Genomic DNA, 26,416 nt, shown 5'->3' on the forward strand with positions numbered 1-26,416 from the left:
TCTCTAATTACCAGATTGAATGATTGAAATTTTTAGGGCAATTAAATTCAAGTCTTTCTTTTTCAGTCCTTACGTTATTCCCCCCTTCTCTCCCTCCCCTCTCCAGTCTGGAGCCTTTCTATAATTTGGAGGCAGTTGCAGAAGCAAGCAGACCTTTAAAGCCATGATGTATGTCTCCCTTAATTCCTCTGTGGATTTGTTTCACAGACTAAGCAGAGAGGGTTCTGTTCTCCCAGGACATGTGCATTACAAGCACACAGCACTGTGTGGGTTTTATCCCAATGTGTCATGTCATTTAAAAACAGTTTGGAAGGATTCATTTAATATAGAAATTCTGTGAAAAGATAAAGATCAATGCAGAAAATATAGGCACTATTGGAAAATGCCTGCAGATCAAGCTACAAGACTAAGGAGCAAATTGATAATAACAATGATGATTGATGGTATACTAGATAAGAGAAAACAAAACTCCCAATAAAACAATACAGAAGTCTCTTAACAGAACTGCTAGGACAAAACCATGAAATGGCTGGGTGAAAGGATAAGGATTCTTCCAAGAAAGGACACAAAATTCACAGGATGGAATCCCAGGCTCAATGGACTCAGTGACAAAGTTGCTGCTCCTTTGTCTCTCTGGTTGGGATTAGGGCACTGATCCTGCAGAAGGAGTAACCACATCCTCACATGAAGGTTTGTGAGCTGTTCTGTGGATTTCAGTGGGACTATTCCTGCCTGAAAGTTAAGTGGATGCTTCACAGCTCTGATGAATCAGGATCTGACCCAGTGAACACAATACATTGTTATCACAATGAACCTTGGAAATTGTGTAGGATTTCCCTCAGAAACCTCACTCTGAGTTTTTCAGGTTTCCAGACCCAGCTTAGGACACAAACCTGGGGCTGCACTCCAGCAGGCACTTGCAGACAGAGGGACTGAGGGATTTATCTTCATGCTCTATTACACTGGGAATTGGAATAATGTCACTAAGTCAGAACGATGAACACCAGGCTAACTTCCAGCGTGCATCCACGGCAATTTCACTAAAGCCAGATGAGCTGTATTATGCCTATTTATTACTTAATTATCCCTGTAGGTGTTTGAGGTGCCCCACAAGAGCTAAAGCAGTCCTTGCCCTGAAGAGCACGCAGTCAGATCTAAGATTAGAGATGACAGCACTGCAAGGGACTGGACCTGGAGAAAGACCTTGTTCAACCAGAAACTTAAATGCACATCTGCCTCAAAGTTCAGTTAATTGGTTAAGCACTGCTGTGACTCAAGGCTGGGGTAACTGATGGGCAGAAGAATTTCAGGTGCAGGTTCGTGAAAAACCTACTGTTTCTGCTGAATTGAATGCTGTGGTGTTCCTGTGTAGATACTCTGAGAGACACAGATCAGACCTTTAGGAACCATGATTTCATGTCAGTGGAATGATGCAATTTCATCCTGCTTAATGTTTTGGCCCTTTGCAGTAATTCCAAAGGGATGGAATGTGTATTAATGTCCGTGAGCATTCCCTGGGAGACACAGCCTTGTGGCTCCTACGCTGCCTCCTGTTTCCTCCCTCTCCCCTGCCATATTCATTAGCACACATCTCCTTTTTCATGCTTTGAAGTCCATGACTCTCCACCACTTTGCAATATCTTGGGATATGGCCCCAGACTTCAGTCATGTTTACAGATTCAGGGAAAAGAGCCCTGATCTGAGTCACTTTATTGCCATCTGCAGAGCAGTGCTTTTCCACCCTCCAGGTATAGATGCACTTCTGCAGAGCCTCAGACGTTTTGCTGGAGCCCTGAATGCCTGCACCAGGTTTTGGGGCTACTGAAGTGACCAGGATTTATTGCCGGTTTCCCGAGTTTTCTCAAGGAGTGTGTTTCCCTTCCTGCTTTTTGAGGATGCCATGTCCACTTAAAATCTTCCAGTGCATGCTCTGTGTTCATTATTCAGCAGTACATGGGAAAACCCCTTCAGCTCCAGCTTGCTGTGAGTGCTGTACAATTGCATCCCAACTGCCTCCTCTACTTATCTGCTGCAATATTTCTGTGAAAGCAAAAGCTGTGCATGGAACAGATGCTTGGAATGGTATTGGGATCCAATTACTGCACTTTTCCAACCTTACATCTATTGTCTAAACTTGGAGCAGGCATGTTTATTCCTTGGTGACACTATATAAATAGACAATTGGCATTGTGTTTGCTGGCTGACTGGTTGGCAGAGAAGGGGTGGAAGGAGCAGCAGCACCATGGTAGGTTTTAACCTTCCCTATGTCTGTTTATCCCTGTGTTTCCTTCTGACTCTAATGATCCAAACAGAGCAGGAACAATCCCATGAAATCTCATCTTAGTATCACATCCAGAATGCAGGTAGACCCCACAGAGTGAGCTGGGAACTCCCAAGGACTCTTCTCCATCTATTTAACAGATAAAGAAGGCAGAGAATGTAGATGAACACGCAGAAAGGAAGAGCTTGTTCAGCTCTGTCCCACATTCACACACCTGGCACGGCTGGTGTGAGATAGAATCAAGCTCTGCTGTGGTGTGATGGGGACTGAGGGAAGGGATTGCTCTGGAACTGGGACTGTGTTGCTCTTGTGACTCTGGGGAGAAGCAGAAATTTCTGTGTCTTGTCTTTGCCCTGCTCATTGTTGGCTTTTAGCTCTGGGACTCCACCAGCCACCTCACTTGATGTGATTCCAAGGAGCAAAGAACTCATGCCTAAGGAACCGTGGGCAGATTGGGCAGATCTTTGTCTCCTACAAATTCAGAGGAATGACTACAACAACGTTAGAAAAAAAAAAAGAGCAGGTGATTTTGTCTTTGTTTATTTTGCTCCTGTTTGCAGGTCCTTTTCAGGCTGTCTAAAAGCAATGCTGCCCAGTGGCTCCCTGGGGCTATGGAATATTTGATGGTGGAGAACACCAGAGACGGAGTTGTATATGAAAAGCTTTCTCAAAGCTTAGTTCAAACTTGATCCTATTTAAGCAGGTGATGAATGTGATCCACGTGCTGTTCTGAGCAGGGCAAAACCCCATTCAATGGCATTTCTAAAATCCATGCACCGTGCCAGCCCAGTGTCAGTGGTTTCACACTAATCATGTTCCTCACCAGTGTTTCAGAAGGGACCAGTGCCTTGTTCAGATTATGCCTCTTCAGGTGTGGATTTACAGGTTTCCCTTTAATCAGCCTCAGTAAAGTCTAAGCCAGCCCTTTTGTGGGGTGGGGAACAAGTGCTGGGTCTTAGCTTTTATTTTTCCCCTCTTTTTTCCCCCCACAAGATTTCACTTAACAGTTTTTTCCTTGCCTGCTTAGTTCAACGACACACCAACACTCATTGATGTTTGAAGATATTCCAGGACGTTATGTGATGAAATGCTTAAGTTAGGAGATGTGAAAATATAGTGAGAGACTCGTCTGTCTCCTCGCTCCCCGCTCCACTGACGATGCTCTGTGGTGGTTCTTTTCATTGTGCCTTTTGTTTTGGGAAAATCTCTTCTGAGGTACCTTACTATAGAGGGACACATGAAACAGATTTAAAATGGAAAGAAAAAAATAGCCTTAATGAAAGAAAGCTGAAGAATATCTTTACATAAGGAAGTGATCATTTTTTATTAATCAGAGGGAAATGTATATGTAATTATGCTAGATGAACTCTGTGGGGAGGTTTTTTTCTCTCTTTATGATGTCTTAAGGGATTTATAAATATTACAGAGGTTTTATAGCATCATAATATTTCAGATGTGCAGTAAAGCTACTTTCAAAGGATTAGTGCAGACAAAGCAGCATAGTAAAAAATAATTACAAGTCAGCCAGTGCTACTAGGCTCTGACATCCAGGGCTGATGACAGTGAGAGAGGCAGGGTTCAGGCAGATAATTTTTCTAACAGAGCAGACCACACAAGTGCTGTGGAATGGAGTTCTGAGAACTGTCTACAGCTCTTCGTTTATTCCAGGGAATCTCAGACAAGTGGGGTCTGTGATGTCTCCCCACATGCTCTGTGAGATGGGGAGAAGGAAGGGCAGAGGCACAAGGAAGGAGAGGGAAGCCTTTTTCTTATTCCCCAAACATCCCCGTGTTTGTTCAGTCTGAGTGACACCACGGAGCACATTTCTGTATGCTGAGGGGAACTGTGTGCCCAAAAATAGCCTGCACTCTGATCAAATGTGCTCTGCAGGCTGGAATGTGCCACCTGGACTGAGACAGCACTGAGCACAGCACAGCCACACTGACTGACCCCACCAGCTGAAACGGGGCTGCTTGTGCCATGGCTGATGTGTGTGTGAGTGTGAGTGTGAGTGTGTGTGTTTATGTGTGTGAGTGTGTGTGTGTGTGTGAGTGTGAGTGTGAGTGTTTGTGTGTGAGAGTGTGTGAGTGTGTGAGTGTGTGTGTGAGTGTGTGTGTGTGTGTATGTATGTGTGTGTGTGTGTGAGTGTGTGTGTCTGTGTGTGTGTGTGTTCATGTTTGTGTGTGTGTGTGTGTTCATGTGTCTGTGTGTCCATGTCTCTGTGTATATGTGTGTGTGTGTATGTCCATAAGTGCGTACGTCTGTGTATGTCTGTGTGTGTCAGTGTGTTCACGTGTCTATGTGTGTGTCTTTGTGTCTGTGTGTGTGTCCATGTTTGTATCAATGTGTGTCCATGCATGTCTGTGTGTGTCCGTGTGTGTGCGTCCATGTGTGTGTGTGTGTGTGTCCCCCCTGTGTGTATGTGTTCATGTGTGTCCATGTGTGTGTCTGTGTCCATGTTTGTATCCATGTGTGTGTCCATATGTGTATATGTGTCCACATGTGTGTGTATCTGTCTATGTGTGTGTTCATGTGTCTATGTGTGTGTCTGTCTCTGTGTCTATGTGTGTCCGTGTGTGTGTCAGTGTGCGTGTGTGTGTGTGGTGTCCCCATGTGTGTGTCCCCATTTGTGTCCATGTTTGTGTCCATGTGTGTGTCCATATGTGTGTATGTGTCCACATGTGTGTGTGTGTCTGTGTATGTCTATGTGAGTGTGTCCATGTGTCCATGTGTGTGTCTGTCTCTGTGTGTGTGTCTGTGTGTCTGTGTGTGTGTCTGTCTCTGTGTCCATGTGTGTGTCTGTGTGTCTGTGTCCATGTGTGTGTGTGTCCGTGTGTTTCCATGTGTCCCCATTTGTGTCCATGTTTGTGTCCATGTCTGTGTGTGTGATTTGTGTGTCCATGTTTGTATCCACGTGTGTGTGTTCACGTGTGTGTCTCTGTGTGTTCATATGTGTGTGTGTGTGTGTGTGTCCATGTGTGTGTGTCTCTGTGTGTTCATGTGTGTGTGTGTCCATGAGTGGTGTCCATCTGTCCATGGGCCCATGACAGCCCCATGTGTGCAGACAGGGACTGCTCATCCGTTCACATACAGGAGAAGAAGATCTGCTGGGTTGGAAAAAGCAGCTGTTGGATTTGGGGTGACCTGTTGTATTTGGGGTGACCTGTTGGATTTGGGGTCACTTGTTGGATTTGGGGGTGACCTGTTGGATTTGGGGTGACCTGTTGTATTTGGGGTGACCTGTTGTATTTGGGGTCACTTGTTGGATTTGGGGTGACCTGTTGGATTTGGGGTGACCTGTTGGATTTGGGGTCTGGAGGCAGAGGAGGCTGTGGCTGGACAGGCTGGGGAGGGTCTCTGCTGCTGCAGGATGAGTCTGGGGAGAGAAACCTTCCCTCTGCACGGGGCAGGAGGAACAGAGCTGTGACTGGGAAGGGCTCCCTGGGCAGGAGCAGAACCTGCAGTGTCCGGGCTGGGAAGCAGGGAGGCTGCAGGCCAACAGATTTTTGTATCTAGCAGGGATCAAAGGTGTGTCTGTGTGGGTGTGCAGGCTGGGACTACACACAAAATGGAGTGAGGATGGGGAGGGAGGGGTCTGTTTGTGACTGCAGAGCAGGTAATAAAAAGGTCTTCTGTTTCTCAGTTCTGATAACGTGGTTCATTTGAATGATCTGAGGCTGCTGCCTGTTTGAAATGCAAATTGTGCCCCTAGAGCAGTTTGTGTTGCTTACTGCTCTAGACTCAAAGGCACACACTTGGGTTGGCCCTGTGCTGCTCACCTGCCATGGAAAGGACCTAAACCACTCTACAAAACAGTGGCTTGTCCATAGCTGGGATGTTTGGTGCAGATACAGTGTAAATTATCTCAGCAGAGATAACTTGGGAGAAAAAAATCAACAAATATCCTGTCCCATGCTGCAGCAATCCCTTGTCCAGGCCTGAGATGTAACTTCTGATTCAGAAGCTGTATTTGATGATAACAAAAATTCGAAGACAGGAAACGTCAGCACAGAGATCCCAGAGTGCATGAAAAACAAGGAGAGAGTGTGATGGATGAAAAAGTAATAGTAACTGAGAGTGAACATCATACAGTGGATCACAGCAGGGGACAGAGTCTGAGCAAAATGATGGATGATTCTGTCTTTTCTCTGGTTGTAGATGCAGTTGCAGAGGAAGGAAGTACAAAATGTGAAACAGTAAAAACCTGGTGGTATCTTATGTCTGCTTTGTCCTGGACTGAATAAACATTTAAGGCTACAAGACAACAGATTCAGGCTCTTAACAGGGTCCACTGCTGATTCTGCCTGCAGGGCTCTCTCCCTGCTTCTCCACTGAGGTTGTCCCTGGTAGAAAAATTAGAAGAAGACACAATAAGTGGCTGAGTAGGGAAGTGTTTCTGCTTGTGTTTTTGTCTTTGCTGTCAGGAACACCACACTGTGTCACTGTTAATTATTGAGAGTATTTTCTGAGGGGCTTAGAGCATGGTGGACTAAACAGAGAAGTGACCTCACCAAACCAAACCAAACCAAACCAAACCCAAGCCAACCAAACCAAACCAACCCAACCCAACCCAAACCAAACCAAACCAAACCAAACCAAACCCAACCAAACCAAACCCAACCAAACCTAATCACACCAAACTGTTATAAATGAGAAACAAAAAGTCTCGCTATTCAGCAAAATTTGGATTGCTGTATTTTCTATAGACAGAGCACAGCAGTGCTGGGGAGATGTGAGGGGTCACTGCCCACTCCATGCTCCATCCAACCTTGGTTTGCAGCTTCTTCTCATAGTGTGGTCTCTCATTTTAATCAAGAATTTTTGGTTTTTTGCAAGCAGTAGTGGCCGAAATAAACATCCATGTAAAGTCTCTGGGAGTCAGTCCCATAGATACCATCTGGTCTTCGTAGATAAAACTGCCAGAAATGGGCAAGTTCTGGTCTTTGTAGATAGGCAGTCATTGATAAAACAAAGGCAGGAAGTCTGATTCTGCAAAATCTATCAGACTATTGGAAAGTCTGATTTTACAAACTGGTAGTCAATACAAATTATTTAGAAAACAATATTCATAACAGGGGGATTTAAAACAGAATGATTTAATAACATATTTTCCTCTATCAAGTGTCCATGCTTCACTTCAGACCTTAGTATTCTGGTTTATACAAACCCCAGTACTTTTATGATTAATAGGAATCTTTTATCAATTATCACAAAATTATCACCAAATCAAACCAAACCAAACCAAACCACACCAAACCAAACCAAAGCTGTGGTTTGTGGCAGAGTGCTGCCCATCTCTCTTACTGCCTGTGGAGATGTTCCTGTGCTGCAGGAAGTGCCAAGTGGAGGTTGGCTGTTTCCTAATTACTGAAGGGTACAAGTATCCCCTGAGCTGCCCCTGAGGGACCTTGTTCACCCCCCAGCTACTTGCCTGGTTTTCCATGTTTTTCTGGGCTCTCTGCAGAATGCACTGAGGGGTGGAGATGCTAAAGCTCTGCAATAATCCAGTGTCATGGATCTGCTCTAGCATCACCTCTTTATGAATTTATCAGGGCAAACAATGCCTCATGTTCTGAAGTAAGAACAAGGTATTTTCATCTCCTTCCTCCTTTGTATGTGGAGACAGAAACTGATTCCCCGCCCCCTTTTCTTCTAGGTCACCCTGAAATCAAATTTCCCTCTGATTCACTTGAGCATCCCCCCACACCTTTGCAGCACGTAAACAATGGATCCCTATTCTCACATCCAGAGAGGCAAAGGCCACACACACTCATTGTCTCTGCCTGCCTGTGTCCCTGCACACCCGGGTTCTTTTGGGCTCCCTGACACTGCCAGAAAGAAGAAATTAATATAAAGAACCTCAATGAGGGAAACTCAGCTCAAAGAAAATATCTGGTACAACAGAGTTTTCTTGGGACCAGATTTTAGTATAGCTCCATTTCTTCATTTAAAGCCTCTAAACCAAACCAAAACCAACCAAACAAAACAACAACAATAAAAAAGACTCTTTAAAATCCAGGCTAATTGAGAGTGCTAACACTGGTAAGACAAATGAGTGATAGGCGACAAGCCTGTGGTTTCTCCTCTAAAGTGAAGTGTTGTTTTCTTCACAATGGGATGATTAATACACTCAGGCAGGAATATTAATAGGCTTGTTCAGTTGTTGCAACATTCTTCCCACTGCTGTGCTATTGAGGCCTCGGAATCCGAGCCCAGGGGACCCTCAGCTCTTCAGTTTCTCATCTGGCACGTTTTGTATGTCAGGCTCACAGCACATGTTGCAATGAGAGCTGCTCTATCTTTGCAAAGTGCAGCCTGGCACACTTTGGTTTCAAGAGTGGGGAAACCAAGGCAGGCAGAAGGGATGTGTCAGTCACCCACTTTCTCCTCTGTGGGTCACCTGCTAAATCCTTGACATCTTAGAAGCCATATGTTTGCTCAGTTCTGTGATGTTCCTTTTAATATGCCATTCTTTCAGAGACAGACTCTGGAGTCAGAATCCTGATTGTGTTCATTAAAAAATTCTGGAGTGTTTGGAATTGTCAGACAGCAGCACAGAACTATTATGTTCTCAGAGTTATTCTTTTCTGCAACACAGACCTATTTCTGTTCTCTTAGAGCTCTCTTTTAATTCAGGCTACCCACCAGAAAGTTCCTGCTCCACCTAGTTCTCTGTCAGCCCTCCTCCTCATAGCACCTCCCTGCCCACAGCTTGTGCAAAATTGGGGTGCAGTTCTTTCTGTGATTATGAATTTCCTGGTTTTTAGGGCAGGTAAGCTGCATCCCAGTACTGGGAATGGCAATCCAAGATGCTCTATGTTGGATGCTACAAGACTTAGCTTGAAGCTGGTGATGGAAAGCAACCCCAGCTGGCAGCTGTTCATGGGCCCCTGTGACATGCATTGGTGGTCTCAGCCCCCTCCTATTTATGAGCAGGTTATAAATAGGATCCATATTCAGACTTCAGCAGAAAAACTAAAAACTGATAGAGCATCCTCTGTCATCCCTGGAGACAACAAACCAGAGGGTAACAGTGAATAAATATATTAGGATGAATTTTTCTAGTACTTTTTCTATGCTGGAAGTAAATTATTTTTAAGGTCCCTCCAAACCCAAAACATTCTATGATTCTATGACACTACAGTAATTGTACACTATATAATCTCCTTTACCTTGAAAAGGACTTCACTAATGTATAGAAGCTTTTTGGGTGGTTTTTGACTTGCTGGTCTGTTTCTAATAGATAATTGAGCTGCAGCTTTCACATTTATCTGATCCTTCCTTATAACTATATCCTTGCTTGAAGCCTTACAGCCCAGAGAACCCAATAAACTGAGGAATAATGGAGGAACTGCCAGTGTTTGACATTTAAAAGAGCTGGACCCCACTGTCCATGGTTGTGGTGATAGCTGAAAAAATGCAGATGTTTTGCTGGCATGGGGAATATTTATCAGGCTGAGCATGGATGCTGTGTTTGGCCACACAGGACAGCCCATGAGGAGGGCAAAGCCTGTTTTGTGTCCAGAAGGAGCAGCTGCAGGAGCCCAGCAGAGCCAGCCCCACTGCCCTGCAGTGCCCCCACAGCTGGCAGTGCTCTCCCCTGGGCAACATCTGCTTCCCCTTTACCTCAGGGAACAAATACATGTAAATATGTAGGATTGTTCTGAATATTTCCATTCGATCTGGAAGTGTTGAAAGCCTCCTCCAGGCACCTCACGTTATGTGGAAGATTGCCCATTACTGCTCAAAATAACACTTATTTCATGTGGAGGAGAAGGAGGGAATCTGTTTATTCCAAAATCAATATTTCTACATTCATTAAACATTCCACTTATTAACTTCTTTTTTCCATGCCTGTGGTGGCATTCTATCCTTGTTTTTATCCTCACTACAAGTATATTTTTCACTTAATTTCCATTCCTATTTCCAGATTTTAGTTCTTTGAATTAGCTGATAGGAGCTTGACAGGTCTGGAGTGTGGGTATGTGGGAGAGTGTCTAACATTGCCCTAATTTCCCCCCTTCCATATCCTGGGATCTAAACCAGGGTGGCTGAGTGCAGAAATCTGCCTGGCAAATTAAATTGATCAGACAATGTATGCTTCAAACAGAGTCAAGTGGGAATATTTCCTTGAGCTGCTCTGCTCCTCAGGATATTTGAAATCAGTATTGAATTTGAACTTTCACAGGCTTTTTTATTTTGATGAAAGGAGACAGTGGAAGTTGCCTTCTGTTTCATGCAGAGTAGCCCAAACTAAGTAAGACTAATTTTCTGTGACACGAGAACCAGGTGGGACTATGATAATGAAGTTTAAAAGTAAAAATGATAAAAAAAAGAGTAATCTGTCTGGAAGGGAACTCAAAATGTGATGCAGCTCATTATCCTGCCCCAAGTAAGGATAACACTGTGGTTGAAACACTTCTGTAATCCTTTGGAATCACAGATTCTATTCTTTACTGCAGAACAAGAACTATATTGTCTTAGGCAAGCTGGTTGGGCCCTTATTCAAAGATATTTAATGAAGCCTGGTTCTGACTGATTTTTAGTGAGCATTAGATTCTTAGATATCATTGTAGCTCTTTCCCCAATCTTGCTCTGTCTCAGCCTCCAGACTCGAGAATGGTGATAAAAGCAGTCCTGCCCTTTCATTAAGATGAATATCTTGAATATTAAAATAATGTGGTCTGGTGAGGTACTGCTCTGCAATGCCACAGGTTGGTGCAGGAACAGAGACCCCAAGAGTAGAAGGTGCTCCTGCATGGGAAGGATTAATCTGTTCTGGCAGTGCTGGTCCAGACCCAGCAGATTTCTGAACATTTCTGTGTGAGGAGGAAATGATATAACTTCTCTTTATAGTTCCTGAGCTGAGTCTTCATGCAGGGCCTTGTTTGGAGTCTGGCTGCCAGTCCCAGCATGGGAACTGGGAAGAAGGAGCCCTTGTAGGCACTTCCCTGAATTCTGGAATTCCTTGAGAACAGCAGGCTGGGAATTGTAGCACGTATCTCCAAGTGACACCACACCAAGGGATATCACCCCTGAGCTCTGCAGAGGCAGTGTGGCAGGAGAGAGGTCCCTGTGTGGTCTGGGATCCTTTGAGGTGGAGGTGACTCTGCAGCTCTCAGGAGAACCAGCAGAGCACCAGGCAGGAGGCTGAGTCACACTTTGGGTTCCTCATCTTTCTGAAGGCAGCACAGTGGCAAATGTCCTGGTTTATCTGAGCTGTCAGGTCCCTGGACTCAGCAGGGAGTGGCAAAAAGCCTCAATCTGTTAATACGGCAGCAATTTTTATCCCTTGTATAAATTTATATATATATGGATATTCAATCCTATATATATATATATATATATCTCTAAATCTATCTGTCTATAAGATTGAATTTTAAAACCTTGTAATAACAAAGCACAATCCTCTTGTATTACTTGACTGTGTAGTTTTTACCTTCTGTTGAAGATGTAATTTGTTTTCATGGGTGCTTAACAGACAAAGGAATATGTATTTGATCTTCTTATTTGTATTACAGTCTCCCAAAAAGGCAAAGAAGAAGATAGAAGGCGGTTCCAATGTTTTCTCTATGTTTGAACAAACCCAGATCCAGGAGTTCAAAGAGGTTGGTCACTGCTCTGCTGTTCTCTATAGTCTCCTGTTATTGCTAATGAATAACATAGGTTTTGTTTGTAATCCTTATTCAATTCTCCATCTGCTTTAATAGAACACACAGTTGTTTTCTGAATCATCCCTGTGGTTTTGGCTGGTAGATCATTTTCCTTGTGTGTTTGTTTGTTCTTTCTTTCATTCTTTCTTTCCTTACTTCCTTCACTCACTCCCCTGTTTCAAGCTCTAGACTTATTTGAAAAGCACCCAAGCCCCCATCCCAAAATAAAGGAAAAGCAGCATCTCATCCACTTCAGCCCTGATACAGGAAAACACTTGAGCACATGTTTAAAGTTAAGTGGCATTTTAAATAAGAATAGTCTTACGTGCTCAAGTACTGCCCTGAATACAGATGCCAGGCTGAACCAGAGCTTTCATTCGTGCTCTGTTCCACAACAGCAACAGAAAATATTTATCTGTGCCCTTCTGATGCTGCCCACAAACTAGGAATGAAAATGCCAAGGAGCCCTCAGCCAGCTTTCTCCCCAAATGCCAATAAAACAAGACAACATGTGGAGGTGAGCTAAGCAGCTTTCAGCTCCCAAGGGATTTGGTGTTCCATGCACTGCAGGGTCTTTGACCAGTTACCTGTGAAGAGGTGAAACTGAGGGGGTGGCCTAAAAGCTGGAACATATAAAGACAGATAATCTGTTTCATGAGTCTGTGCTCTTTTTCTGTGTGGACAATCTTGAGTGTCCATGAGACCATCACATTCTGCACTGGTTTGCCATTTTGAATTACTGATTTTTTCCCCATTTTTTCTAACTCATATCTCCAGCAATTTTCCAGCAGATAAATGTCTGCTGTTTCAGTTTGTGCTTTCATGTGGCTTTCAAGTTTACTTTTCTTGAGGACTCCCACCAGGAAAGCTCAGTGATGGATGAGACTAAACCCCAAGGCAAGGCCTGGGAATATGGCCCAGCTAAATTAATTGGAATCACTAATCATTTCCCCACAGTAAATGGGAACATGTTTGACTCTCTTCTATCACTTTTTCTTCATATCCTAAGAACCTCCATTTTATTTTCTCCAAGAATTGCTATTTGAAGACGGACCAACAAAAAGAACTGGTCAGAATGCCATTATTTGATTTTCTCTAAGTATGATAATTCCAGGAGCATTTCTAGGGGGATGGTGGCAGAATAATGGCAAAAGCATGAGGCAGTGGAGTGGTCAAGTGAAACCCAAAACCATGTTGTGTCTAAGAACTGCATATTTGGGACACATATTTCTGGAAAGCTGGTTTGGATTAGAACATTTTTATCTAGAGATTTCAACCAGCTCATCAGCAAATGTTTCAGCATTGCTGTTATGTTATTTAAAATTCATCCATTACAGTGCCTGATGCTCTTCCTGCCTCCTGTGAGCTGCCTGGGTTCAGCTTTGCTCTTCATATTTTCTTTCTCTTTTGCTTCCAAATTGTAGGGGCTCACCCTTTAAAAGCAAAGGCAAAGCATCTCTAAAGAGTTGGGTTTAATTTTTTGTAAGGGGATGGTTTGGAAGGTAAATGTAAGATTATGAACATAATGCTGAAAGGATCCTCGTGGGCAAACTGGGCTGTGAGCAGTGAGGATTTGCAAGAAACTGGAGGAGGAAATACCTGAAAACATGTGGAGATAACTTGTTCATGGGAAGAGCACCCTGTAGGGCAGCAGACTTGAAAACTCTGCAAGTTACTGCAATCTCAGTGGAGTAGTGTCTGAAGAAATAATAATTCCTGGCCATTGCAAAGATACTCTCCCATACTGATTGTGCCTGTCAGACAGAAAACCAGCTTCAGAGTCATGCCAGGATAAACTAATATTGCCCATAGAATGACCAGGGGACTCTCAGGTCATTAAAATCTTTCCAAATCAATGAAACATTCTAAGTGTGATGGCAGCCAAGAGATGGACACACAAATGGGTAAACAGATAGATGAGCAGATAGCTGGCTTGGTAAACAATGGTTAGAGCACACAAAGTCTGTGTTGGCTGAAAAGAAAAGAAAAACACAATTGGTTTTTTCTACTAAAAGTTAGATTTTGCCTGACAAGAGTATTTAAGGTCAGCACATCAGTGTCAGACAGAGCACACAGCACAGTCTCGAAGATGCAGTGTATTGGAAAGGGGAAAAAACTTTGAATAAATAATCTTATAGAACCTACATTTCTCTGTACTTTTGAAAGTTCATCTATCTATGTGTGATGGATCATTCTAAGGCCCAGGAGGAATCGACTTCAGGTTGATAGCAGAGAGATATTCACAGAAATGAAATGTTTTACAGAAACATTTCAGCCTCATTCAAAGAATGGGCTATGGGGGAGGTATAAACACAGAGCAACCTCTGGCTAAATCCACCCTGACTAAAGCCTCCCTAATTCAAACTTTTATGGGTTAAGGCCTGAATGGCTGGAGCTGCCAGCATTGGCTTCAGCCCAGTGCACGCTGCACTGAGCATTAATTTAGTAAGAAGTAGTTTGGGTGGGTTTAATTAAGCCCCTTGCCAAGATGCAGTAATGTGTTGAAAGTGAGGAAAGTGCAATGATGTGGAGGAATCAAAGGAAGTTAAATATTCCATTTTACAGCATGAATATCATTCTCCCATGGACTGATGAGTGTGATTGGAGCACTGTCCTGTGCAATGGAAATGGCAATAGCTGTTCCTTCTCCTTCCCACAGGCTTTTACCATCATGGATCAGAACAGGGACGGCTTTATTGACAAGGCTGACTTGAGAGACACATTTGCTGCACTAGGTAAATGAATAACTCAATACTTAAGACATATGCTGTCTCAATTTCAAGCACAGAAGAAAGGTTGGTATTAGAATGACAGTGGGGGAAGAAATGAGATACACAGGGGGCAAAAGGAAACCTGTTCAGTTTGACCTTTCTCCCTGTGGTAGTTGGGATCTCAGTGTGGAGCTGCAGCTGGGAAGTCTCTGAGCAGGGAGTGGAATGAAGATCTGGTCCCACCCCTGCAACTATTTCAGAAGAAGCCCACCCAAGCAGGGGTCCATGCCAGGCATTTCTGATTTGCCTCTGAACCCAGGCTTCCCAGGCTGCACCTTTTTCATCTGGGAGCCATGGAATATCCCCTGATTAGCACTGCAGTCATGGACTAACTGCCCCTCTGCCCACACAAACCTTGGAGAGCTTCATGTGAGGTTCTGGGAGCTTGTGTGGGGTGAAATGTGCATGTCATGAGATTAGCTATTGTCCATTCCATGGCTATCACAGTCTTGATAACATCAAGCAGTTTAGAGCAAATCTTCCCAAGGAAAGAAAAAATTCAAGCGCTCATGATCCCAAACCTGGAGTCGTATCCTTGTTGCAGCATTTGAGGCTTGAACAGTGATGTAGGCATTTGGGCTTTTGCCATCTGGAGCTTATTAAAAAGAGCTTGATAAGAATCTTTAGTACTCCCTGGGGTGGAATCAGACGCCAGCAGAGTCAGTGCAAGGAGCAGAAGCTCCTGAACTCTTTATTGTGACAATGAGGTTTGCAAACTTTGGCCTGTAGCTACTGTTACCCTGAAATATTTATTTCTTAAGGCCAAGTTCTGCTATCTCTGGTGTTCAGTGAAGCCTTTCAATGCCTATGAAGTACATTCACAGCAAATTACCACTCAATTTGAGGAGGGTTGCCAGGGTCTAAATTCTCATCAATAGGGCTGCATAAGGATGGGGAAGGGATGCCACTACTCAGCTCCTCCATCTGCCCTCTACTCAGAGAGATGTCTCAATATACAGGAGGGCAAAGACTGAGACCTTGGATTCACTTCAGTCACTTTGATCTCTGCTATATTAATATCAGTGGGGCCCATATTTCACCTGAGGTTAAAAAAAAAAAAAAAGCCCCAACCCAAAAAGCAGTTTATTTGGAAGTGCCCCTTCTCTCATCCACTGCTGGCCATGCCTGTTATTTATCCTTCTTGCTCCTTCAGTCACCCTTTGATCTCAGAGCCAGCTCTGCCAATTTCTTTTTCACTGGGGTATTCAGGAGTTGTGTTCTACCACGTTATTAGCAAAGTTGCACAGAGCCCTGAGCTCCCCAGTGGGAGGAGATGAATGGGAATCATTTTTTGAAACACAATTTGTGATTTATTATGAAAAATGATCTCTGCTGCAGGTCGTCTGAATGTCAAGAATGAAGAGCTTGAAGACATGGTGAAGGAGGCGCCAGGTCCCATTAACTTCACTGTCTTCCTTACTATGTTTGGGGAAAAGCTGAAAGGTAAGTACCTCTGGGGGATTGGAGAGGTATCTGTCAAAGATCCTCGGCACTGAAATATCTCAGCACTTTGCAAATTACAATAATGTCTCCACAGAACAATGCTTAGAGGCAAGGAGGGATCTCCAGCCTTGCAGACAGAGGGGAGGAATGAAAGGCTAAGGGACGGTGCAGAGAACAATTCAAAGGTGTGATTTAGCTCACACGAGCTGACATGAGAGCAGTGAGTTGGGGTCCAGAAAGTGATGAAACCTCAGCAGCCTGGAGCTCAGTACAGGGGAGTTTTTCACCCTCAGAAGGCTCCTGGGCTGAACTCATGCTCATGCTCTAGCCATAGCACTCCCAGTGTTAACACTACCCAGTGTTAGCTGGTTTAAGTATTTCTGAAAAACCCATCCTTTCTGCACTCCTTTGTCACATTAAGCAAACATGGCCTTCCCTCATTTTCTGCATTCACTGTAATTCACTGGCCCAGCCTCAGTGTCACTTGAGGTTAACAGTGATTTTGCCATTAGGTGAAGATTTCACTGAGTAACCCTCAATGGAGTGGATAAATTGAAAAAATTAAATTTCAGTGGATTCACAATGGTAAGGAAGAGGGATTTTACCCAATGCCACAGAATATATAGGGAACACTGTGGGAAGTTCGGGAAATGTGGGTATAAATTTGCTGTGTGAGCTGGTAATCTAGTCATGTCTTCTCCAGTTAATGGCTGGAAACTACAAGAGAGGGGGTTTGAGGCCAAGACAGAACTCCAATCATCTTCCTACAGGCATAAGAGAAAGGTGAAAGCCTTCAAAGCAGGGCCAAGCACATTCCAGAAGTTTGCTAAAATAACTAATGAATAGAAAAATGGAAAAAAATCTGATCCTATCTTCTTAAAAACATTTATTGTTCTGTTGCTGGACCCTGGCTTTATATTGCTGAACACAATTCCAGTGAAGGGTTTTCTATGCTTGGAATAGAAAACAGAGAGGTCTGAAAGAAAGAATTCATGTAGTTGGTTCTGGAAGAAAGGCACTCTTGCTAAAGAGGGCAGGAAGTCTGGGAAGCATGAGACGTGGTGGGGAAGGCTGACTGAGGAGGGGATTTTATTCCCCAGACATCAACCTGCCTGTGGTGCCTCCCCCAGGACATCCCAGGTGTCTTCTGGCAGAGCAGGGAGTTCCCTCCTCCACATTCTTCCTTCTGGGATGTCCTGCGAATGTTGGTTGTGGGGTGCCCTGCTGCCCATTCCATTTGTGAGCATGGAAATGAGCTCTTCTTCCTCCTCTCCCCTCTTTCCCCCAAGCCCTGCACAGTTTCTGGAGCTGGCAAAGCCTCTGGCCCTGCCAATCCTGTGGCCTAAAAGCAGAGCCAGCACAGGAAGGTGAATGGCAAAGCAGAACCCTCTTGTCTGCAGGTTTCCTGTTGGCTACTAGCAAAGGAGGAGGGTTTTTTTAATTTCCATTTGGTGAAGGGAAAATCACAGCTGTGCTTGTCATGCCCTTCTGGTTGGGTTTGTCATGCAAAGGAAGCAGAGCCAAAAGACTGCACATTCCCAATCAAAACTAATTGGGATGAAGAGCCTTTGTAGTGCAATTAGAAAGGGAGAAAGGGCTAGAGGAAGTGGATATGGCAATTTTGCAACACTCTTTATTAGCTAAGTACCACTCAGAGAATTTGGTGAAAGGTGCTTTCTAAGTAAAATTTGTTGTGCTATAATTGATTTCTGTCATAAAGGGGAAGCTGGGATTTTCAGGATGAGCTCTAGCTTTGTATGTTGAGATTATGATGCCAGATGAACAGCTAACAAAACTCGGTTTATGTTAATGCCAACCACATGGAGCTGCTTCTACAGGGAGTCAGAATAATACAATTTGTACAGAAAACAGAGATGCCGCACATCAAAGAAACCACTTTATTTACCAGCTAATCAATAAAGAATGCCTGCTGCACTGCGTCTCTTCAAAGCCAAAGTCCAAGGATATGACAGAGTAGAAAATGTAAAACACAGTAAGGAAAAAAAATCCCCCCCACAGCGGTGACTACTTAAAATGCAGCCCTCTCCTTGGAGCTGGGGGATGTTTCTCTTCATGGGACCATCCAAACACTCATTAAGCACCAATGCTCTTTGTATTGATCACAGATTCATTGCACTTTGAATACATCGCCTACAGCTTGGCAGAAATAATATACATGGCCATTGTGTGGCAAGGAGGAGAGCATATAGCCCGAGGTTTGTTCACCATTATATCCTCTAGGATCCTGCTAAGCCTTGTGAAATCTTGCAAACAAAGCAAACTGTGAAGGCATCAGGAGAGTCTGTAGAGCAGGAACCTTGGCTGGGTACTGTTCTGGTTCTACCTCTGCCAAACTTTGAAACAAACTTTGAATCTGCAACCCTTTGTGCTGTATCCTTTTTTAATGGCTCTTTCAGCATACCAAATAGCTTCATTTTGTCCAAGGAAACAGTTCATCTGCTTGTAAATTCGGTTTCCTACAGTTACAAAGATTTGTATCATGAAGGTAATATTTTGAAATATTGGGGAATAGTCAGAAACTGAGTACACAGTGTGTGTGTCCTTTGGTGTGGGTTGAAAATGAGTGTACTCAGAATCTGCAGTATTACAGAATAGTCAGAAGCCCCAGCCAAGATTAAGGCACTGTGAAAATGAGTCCCTGACACAAATGTTTTCCAGTCTAAAGAGATGGGATAGATAGTGGAAGGAAGAAAAAGAAGACCATTATAATAATTTTACTGCTGGGAAATGAGAGACAGGAATATTAAAGTCATACCAAAAATCCGTGGCCCAGCTAAGAGCAGAAGCAAAATCTCGTAGCCACAGTCTAGTTCTGTAAACCATCCTGTTTCTGTAAGTAACACTTAATGAAGAGACACTCCAGGGGAAGGGCACAGTGGGATTTCAGTGCAGATCACCATCTCACATTGATCATCCTGTTTCCATTGCATTCCATTGGCATTTGGATTTTATGATGAGCTCCATTTCCTTTAGTGAGGGAAATAACCTCTTCTCTATATGGCCAAGAACAAGGAACATCAAAAAGTGTTTTTACAAGGAACGTACAGTGCAAGATTAAAGGAAGCCAGTGAGGGAAACAGTTTGTTGTATTTTCATTTCTGAAAGCCACTAATCCTCTGGGTACTGATATTGGAGACCAGTTCCTGGAAGTTTTCTCTCCTGCAGACATAGAATAGATATGAGTTATTATTTTTAAGCTTCTGAGCATTGAACTATTCACCTCTATTGTTTATCTGACATGACAAATGCTGCCGGCTTAGGGAACCTTTGTCTCCAAACCCACAACTGCAGAATTCTCCATTTTGCACTGTTTTCAAGTGAATGTAATTACTTAGCAAGTATTCTGCAGCCAGAGAAATACATCCAGGCTTCTAAATTATATTTCATTAATTTTAGGCACGGACCCAGAAGAAACAATTCTGAATGCTTTTAAGATTTTCGACCCAGAAGGAAAAGGCCGCATAAAGGCAGACTAGTAAGTTTATTTCAAATCCTTTAGAAGAATAACAACAATAATAATTGCACAGTTTTAAAGAACTGCTTAAAAGCTGTATTTTTCACAGTATTTTGAGAGGCAGAGAAACATTTAACTTTGTAAGCCAGAGTTAAAAGTCTGGACTGTTGTGTGAATGTATTTGTATACCAAAAAGAGATGTTATTGTCTTCAGACATTGCAAGAGCCAACGGAAATATAATCACATGTAGGCCATTAGATAGCCTCTTTTTGAAGGTCTGGATATAAATCGACACATGACTCTTTGTAAATTAACTCCATATGTAAAATTAAAATGAATGTCTGGTGCCTAACTCTCAGTGCTTGACTAAAATGGGAAAGCTACTCCCCTCTTTAAAAAAGTGATCAATTTAATTAACTCTGAGACGTGGTTTTAGTGAGGGACATTTTCCTTTTTATGTGTTTATCATTTAAGCCTTCTGCTTCTAGAAATAATTTGCTGTAAAATTCCACTAGATACAGTGAGAGCCAAACCAAATAATACTATTAATAATCTGGCAATTATTGTCAATATGGCTATTTTTAAATAAAGAGGCAGAACCTAATTTGTATTCACATCCTGTTGCATCAGCAAAGCAATGTAAAAGGACTTTAAGAGGTATTTGCATGAATGCAAAGCCTCCTTGCACTGCCAGATTGGTGCAAGCAGGACTTTCAGGTGAGTGAGGTAAATTATATCAAGTCAGGCCAGGGAATGAGGAGCTTGGACCTATTGCTCCAGAGAAGTGTTTTATGTACCTAGATTTATGCATATGTTTAAATTTGTTTATGTGCTGAAATTTCATGGTGAATTTGGAGTCTGTACTTCCACTGCAGCAGCCATTTCAGGTAGATTTTATAAAGCACATGTATAGGAAATCTATCAGGGAACCATGAGTTACAAAATTGTATTTGCATCAATTATTTCTGCTTATGTTGTGATAGCCCCTGACCAGGAGAGAGATTTCCATGACATTATCTGCAATTATTGATGAAAGTTAGTTGAAAATGTAAAATTCATGTACAATATTTCTTTCCTTTACCAAGGTGGTTTTCTATGGCAGTACCCCAGTGGGTCTGAGAACTTTTGCAATATGCAAAATAAGAGAGTAAGTCCTTGGAGTAAGAACTTCCAAGTTAATTAAAACACAAGTGGATGGATGTAGCAATCAATCTGAAGGAACAGAGGGTTAAGAGTTGTCCTGATGGTTTTGGGGTTAACATCACCCAAACAGCTTGGGGAGAACAGTCAGAAGTGACTCAAACAACAGAATTGATGTAGCCTGCTGCCAACTAGGGCAGATCACACAGCAGTGAAATCACAGCCATGAAATACGAACTTCTGATACTCCAGAACCCATGAAATGTTCTATTTCCCACCACTATCTGTAACAATATCCTGCATACAAAATCTGCAGCTTGCCACCCTGTGTCCAGCTCTACATTCCTTGGATGCTGGAAGCCAGTTGGAGTTTGGGGCAAATTAGGAATGCAGTATCACACTCCACAATGAAGATGAGAGAGAAATATTTTATTTTTCCTTGATGGAAAAGGTCAACCTTGTCCCCACCCCCACTGCACTGCTAACATTAGACAATTGTTTTAGTTCATCACCACAACAGAGCATAATGTTTACTTATTAGACCCGAGGGTAATGTTGATCATTACAGAACAAACCATTAAATCAATTCCGTGGATGTCTTTGAGGTTTAACTTCTATTCATATGCTTCCAAAATGTAGACATTTGAAGTTTTTAAGTAATTTTTCTGTTGGCTCATGCAGCCATTTCAATGCAACAGTTAATGCTAATAAATAATATTTCTCCCTATTAAAAAATCCTGGAATGTTTCTCTCCAAAACCAGCCATGCTGACCTTTTAATCAGAACTTCTTTTTTATGTTCATGGAGTTAACATCCTTCTGGGGATTTTAATGTCTCTTCCCTCTGCGTGTTTTCACCTCTAGTCTGGAAATGACTCACTTAGTCCATGTGATGGGAGCTGGGATGGAGCCTTCTAACCTTTCCAGAAGCTCCAGGAGTCTATAACTTACTTCCAAATTCAATGACAGACTTTGTTTGTCTGCATCATTATACCACACATCAAACCCTTCCCACAGCATGATGGCAAAAAGAGAAAATGCTCTCAGTCCCATTCTCAGCTGGTGTAAACTGGGGCAGGGTTTGGAAAGGTTGGATGATTCAGTCCCAAATGCCACTCGTGGGGCAGACTGAGTCAGGCCAACACCAACTGTGCCTGATGCTCAGGCCAATGAAACTTTTCAGATTTGGGCCAGATGAAAATGGGGGATGGAAGAGGTCCCAGGCATGCTGGACTTTGGAGGGGTTTGCTGAGCTAGAGAAGATCCTCCCTGTATTTGCAGAGCTCTGCTCCTTCCCACTCACCTGTTTTCTTCCACTGCAGAAAGGGCAAAGCCAGAGAAAAACCAAAAATGTCCCAGAGATCTCACAGATAATTTTTAAAAAAGCTTTTAAAATATCAGAATGCAACAAGGTATTTGTAACTGTAGAAGGAATTGATGTGAGCCAGGACAAGGGATAACACTTAGACTCCTAAGTCAAGGCAAATGGATTTTTTTTTTTATTTTATTTTCCCAGAAGACTTGGGGTTTGGTTTGGTTTTTGGGGTATTTTTTGAAAAGAAAATAAGCTTTCTAAAGAAAACAAGATACAAAAAGAAAAAATGTGCATAATTTCTGGCTTTGGAAATTGTGAGTGTTTGTTTCCCTATAAAATAAATAATGGAAAATGTGCATAGATCCTTTAGTCAGTCCTTCTTCCTTATGAGTGTGCCAGAGCCTACTGGGCTGTGCATCAGAAGATTATAATTAGATATTTTATCTTTTCTTTTCCCCTAAATACTTTAAGTATGTGAATAGAAGACACACAGTGCCCAGATCTCTTTTTAATTCAGGCTTGTTTGCAATGAAGTTTATTTGTGACTTCTGACAAAATTGCTGAAAGTGCTTCCTTCTATTCACCAAGCTCCTTCCTGGATCACATTTCCTATTTACATTTGCTCATGCTGTTTGTCCAGGCCATATATATCAATAATCAATTTATGCTGAGGGGAATGACTGCCCTACTCTTGCACCCACTGATCATTTGAGAACTCTCCTTCAAAAATGCAGTCACCTACCAAATGGGCAGAGGAACAGAACAGAAACAGAAACTTGAGACAAAGAGATGAAGAAACTGCAGAGAATGGTGAAGTAACACAGCAAAAATACATCCAATAGCTTAAGCTCTGTCTGTGACTTTGAGTATTTCCCAAAGCTTGCACAGATATTTTCACACTTGTGCTTGTGGGTAAGATCCTTATTCATTGCCCAGAAACCTCTGTCTTCAATCTCCCTTTTCTGGGCTGCCAAATGTGCACTGATACCAACAAGAGCTGCAGAAGTGTATGTGCCCCTGCTGCAAACTGGGATGTGTGGCCTTTTCCTGGAAAAAAAATCACATTTCTCAGAGCTGTGAGTGCCATTGTAGCTTTGCCACCCAAACTGCACTTCTGTCTGGGGGATTTCTCTCATGTGCAGTGTATGGGAGCAGAAAGGGAGGATTTACTGTTTTGCCTGAACATCTGCACCTACAGTAGGTGAATTTTGCTCCCCTGGAAGTGTTCCTGTTCAGGCATGATTTATATTATAAATAGTCTTAAATATTCCCTTTAAAAAGCAGAAAGGGCTCTTCCAGAAGAGCTGCCTCTCTCACTCCTCCACAATAAATTCTTCAAAAAAGCAGCCTTTTTTCCAATCTACAAACCAAACCACATTTCTATACTTGCCTCAGCTTTTGTTTTTGTACAACAGGCTGCTCACCTGTTATCACAGCTTTACAGTTTGTTTTACTGCTCCAGAACTGTGCCTGATAGTGTATAAATACATTTGGTACTGACAAAAGGAGACAACTCTGCCTCTTCAGCGTGAATGAAAACTGTGAGATGAATATAGGAATTCTTCTACAGGAAGGGGAAATTATTGATGTTATTGAAGGGATGTTTATGTGAATGTGAGTTTATACTGCTGGATGTCCCAGCACGTGGTGCATGTGCTGCCCTCAGCACATGAGTAACTGGGGGAGGTATAAAGACATTTTATCAAAACTAAAAACAGAAATAATTCTTCCTGGCTTTTCTATTCACCTCTAAACTTAGGTTAAAAAAAAAAAATTAAAAAATTACATGCTCAACTGCTTTCCCACAATGTGTTTAAAACAGAGGGTAAATCAGCTGAGAGTCTGCCCCCAAAGATTCTCTTTGATGTAATTGCACTGATGCAGACTGTGTGTGGGATAAGCTCTGTGCTGCAGTGCTGTGACTCCAGATCAGGACAGTGCACTGGGAAATACAGCAGGGCTCTGCAGCTCCACAGCCTCCCCTGGGAATGGCTCATGCAAATAAAGGATTCTCAGCTGATGCTTTGGAATAACGGCTGGAGCTCTCTTTCAAGTCCTCTTTCTCATTTCATGCTCTGTTCCTTTCATCCTCAGATTTTACAGAAAATATTCTGGTTTTGTTAAGTGATCCAAACTTTAAGCAGCAAGTGAGGAAACCTACCATTTTAGGTGAAGATAAGCATACAAAATTGCTGTATTTCAATTACAGTAATAACCTTAAACAATTTTAAACCTCTACAAAATGTCACAAAAGCGAAATAAGTTGGCAGAGCGAGGCATTGACACTGATGGGTGCCCACAGAAAATCTCTTACAATATCATGTAAGGATTAACAGCTCTAATTTATGCGGTCACACAGATTTTCTTTCATGCAACTTCAGGAGGGATCTTGCCATCTGAATTGTCATGTGCCATTATCAGCCTTTAATCAGGTTATTTTGTTTTATTTGAACAGCATCAAAGAAATGCTTATGACACAGGCAGACCGCTTCAGTCAAGAAGAGGTAAGGAACTTTATTCAAAGCAGGAATCCGGCCCCTGTTCAGCACTAAGTCCTTGCCCCTCTTAAAATGCATAAATTTAGCTGAAATCCAGACTGAGAGGAGGTTGGTGCCAGCTTTGACAATTAGAAACAATTCAAAGCATCTCTTCTGAAGAGCTCCATGGCTAAATCAAAGTCAAGTAGATTCTTTGGACTCCCATCCAAGTGCAAGTGTGGCCTATCTCGTGCTGTTCTTCCCCACGGGCAGCTGGGCAATGGATTTACTGGAGTCCAAGTGCATTTGGGTGGGGACTTGTTCTGGTTTCCATTTCTGTGAGTTATTTGGTTTGAAATCTGAAATGAGGTACTGACTTGGAGGTTTGTGTGAGACTGAGCGTGGATTCTGTTGGTTGGGAGGAATTTATGGGCACTTTACTTTCAGAAGAGGAGATGGAGTGGAGTTGGTCTGTGGACAGAACAGACTGGACAGTCTGTTCCAGTCAGAACAGAGACTGGACTCACATTTATCATCCAGGGCTCACCTGGGTTCCAGGGAGAGCTCTTTTCAATAAGGAACTTGTGGGATTCTAGCAGAATTTTATTAACCAGTCATGTTCCAACTCCAGTTTCAATTTTACTGAGCCCAAGAAAAACTTTTCCATGGTGGTTAAAGGACCAGAGCACCAGGGAGCTGAGCTGGCTTGGAAATGAAAAGCTGTTCATGTTGCTGTCCCACGGGCTGTGACACTTATCTCTGTTGGCAGATCAACCAGATGTTTGCTGCTTTCCCTCCAGATGTCTCTGGGAACCTCGACTATAAGAACCTCTGCTATGTTATCACCCATGGTGAGGAGAAAGACTGAGAGCAAAGAGAGGAGCTTCTCCTGTGCTCGTGCACTGAGTTATTTCATGATGCTCTCGTGTACAACACAAAGGGCTAAGCATCCAGGATGTGAAGCCATGTGGTCATCAGAAGAAATCCAATAAAATAATTGAAAATAGATTAAAGTTATTTAATGTTCCTGTTTTTATAAAATATCAAAATACCAATTTTTGAGGGTTTTTTTCCCCATCTTTTTTTTTCTCAGTGGTTTGAAATGGAATTTTCTTGATGAACTGATGCTTTTGTGATTTATTGACAAACCTAATGTTCACCAGATGGTCCATTGGGCACTGCAGTCTTACTTAACCTCTTGTCTTTTATACATAAGCTCCATGTATTAATTGAGAATTCCTCTAACTTATTGCACCAGGAAGAGTGTCTGGCAAATAGAATTACGTTCCAGTCCACAGCCCCTAGCAATAGAAGTGTAAATAAAACAACCTTAAGCTCTTGTGAATATGCAATATGCCCTTTCCATCTCAGTGATGTGGCCAGCTCCTGAAACCACTTGACTCATTTGCTTTGGTGCAAAAGAGCAGAAATTATGAAATTTTGGCCATTTCTCTCATAGTAAAGTTTACCTAGGTGCACTCAGAATACAGGAATAAAGAATTTCCTTCTTCAGAGACATCTTTAGTATGTGAAGGACGCTGTCCATGACATAACAGCAACACCTAAAATGAAGTTTCAGAGTTACATACAAGGCAGCAGAGAAGCTGAAAAATATAAAAGCTAGAACCCAAAGCATCACCCTTGGCCATCATCCTTGGGTTCAGGTGAGACACTCACAGCAAGGATGTGTTTGGCCAAAGATCATCAAGTCTAGGGACAAAGAGAACAATTTGGGAACTGCAGCCCATGAAAGCAGAGTACCTCTCACTTTCCTAATCCAAGAGCAGCCTGGTTTTTAGCTGGGCTACAGTTTCTTGTATTTAGACTTCTAGGAACGAGACATATTCTGCCTATGTGGAAT

At 42.7% G+C, this 26,416-nt stretch overlaps 1 protein-coding gene across 1 annotated transcript; it reads left to right on the forward strand.

The window, feature by feature from the left end:
• Positions 1–2,208: 2,208 nt before the first annotated feature.
• Positions 2,209–25,837, forward strand: MYL10 (myosin light chain 10). Its single transcript, XM_033078157.1, has 7 exons — positions 2,209–2,245; positions 11,803–11,889; positions 14,594–14,669; positions 16,044–16,148; positions 19,566–19,644; positions 24,534–24,582; positions 25,325–25,837. The coding sequence occupies exons 1-7, from the start codon at positions 2,243–2,245 to the stop codon at positions 25,421–25,423; spliced, it is 498 nt and encodes a 165-aa protein (XP_032934048.1). The 5' UTR covers positions 2,209–2,242; the 3' UTR covers positions 25,424–25,837.
• Positions 25,838–26,416: the final 579 nt, after the last annotated feature.

This window comes from Catharus ustulatus, chromosome 22, assembly GCF_009819885.2.
Source record: "Catharus ustulatus isolate bCatUst1 chromosome 22, bCatUst1.pri.v2, whole genome shotgun sequence".
NCBI classification, from domain to species: Eukaryota; Metazoa; Chordata; class Aves; order Passeriformes; family Turdidae; genus Catharus; species Catharus ustulatus.

Excerpts from the sequence above, each read along its gene's own strand:
- MYL10 (XM_033078157.1), top strand. Across the intron at positions 14,670-16,043 it reads AGACACATTTGCTGCACTAG|GTCGTCTGAATGTCAAGAAT; the intron begins GTAAATGAATAA and ends TCTCTGCTGCAG. Across the intron at positions 24,583-25,324 it reads ACCGCTTCAGTCAAGAAGAG|ATCAACCAGATGTTTGCTGC; the intron begins GTAAGGAACTTT and ends CTCTGTTGGCAG.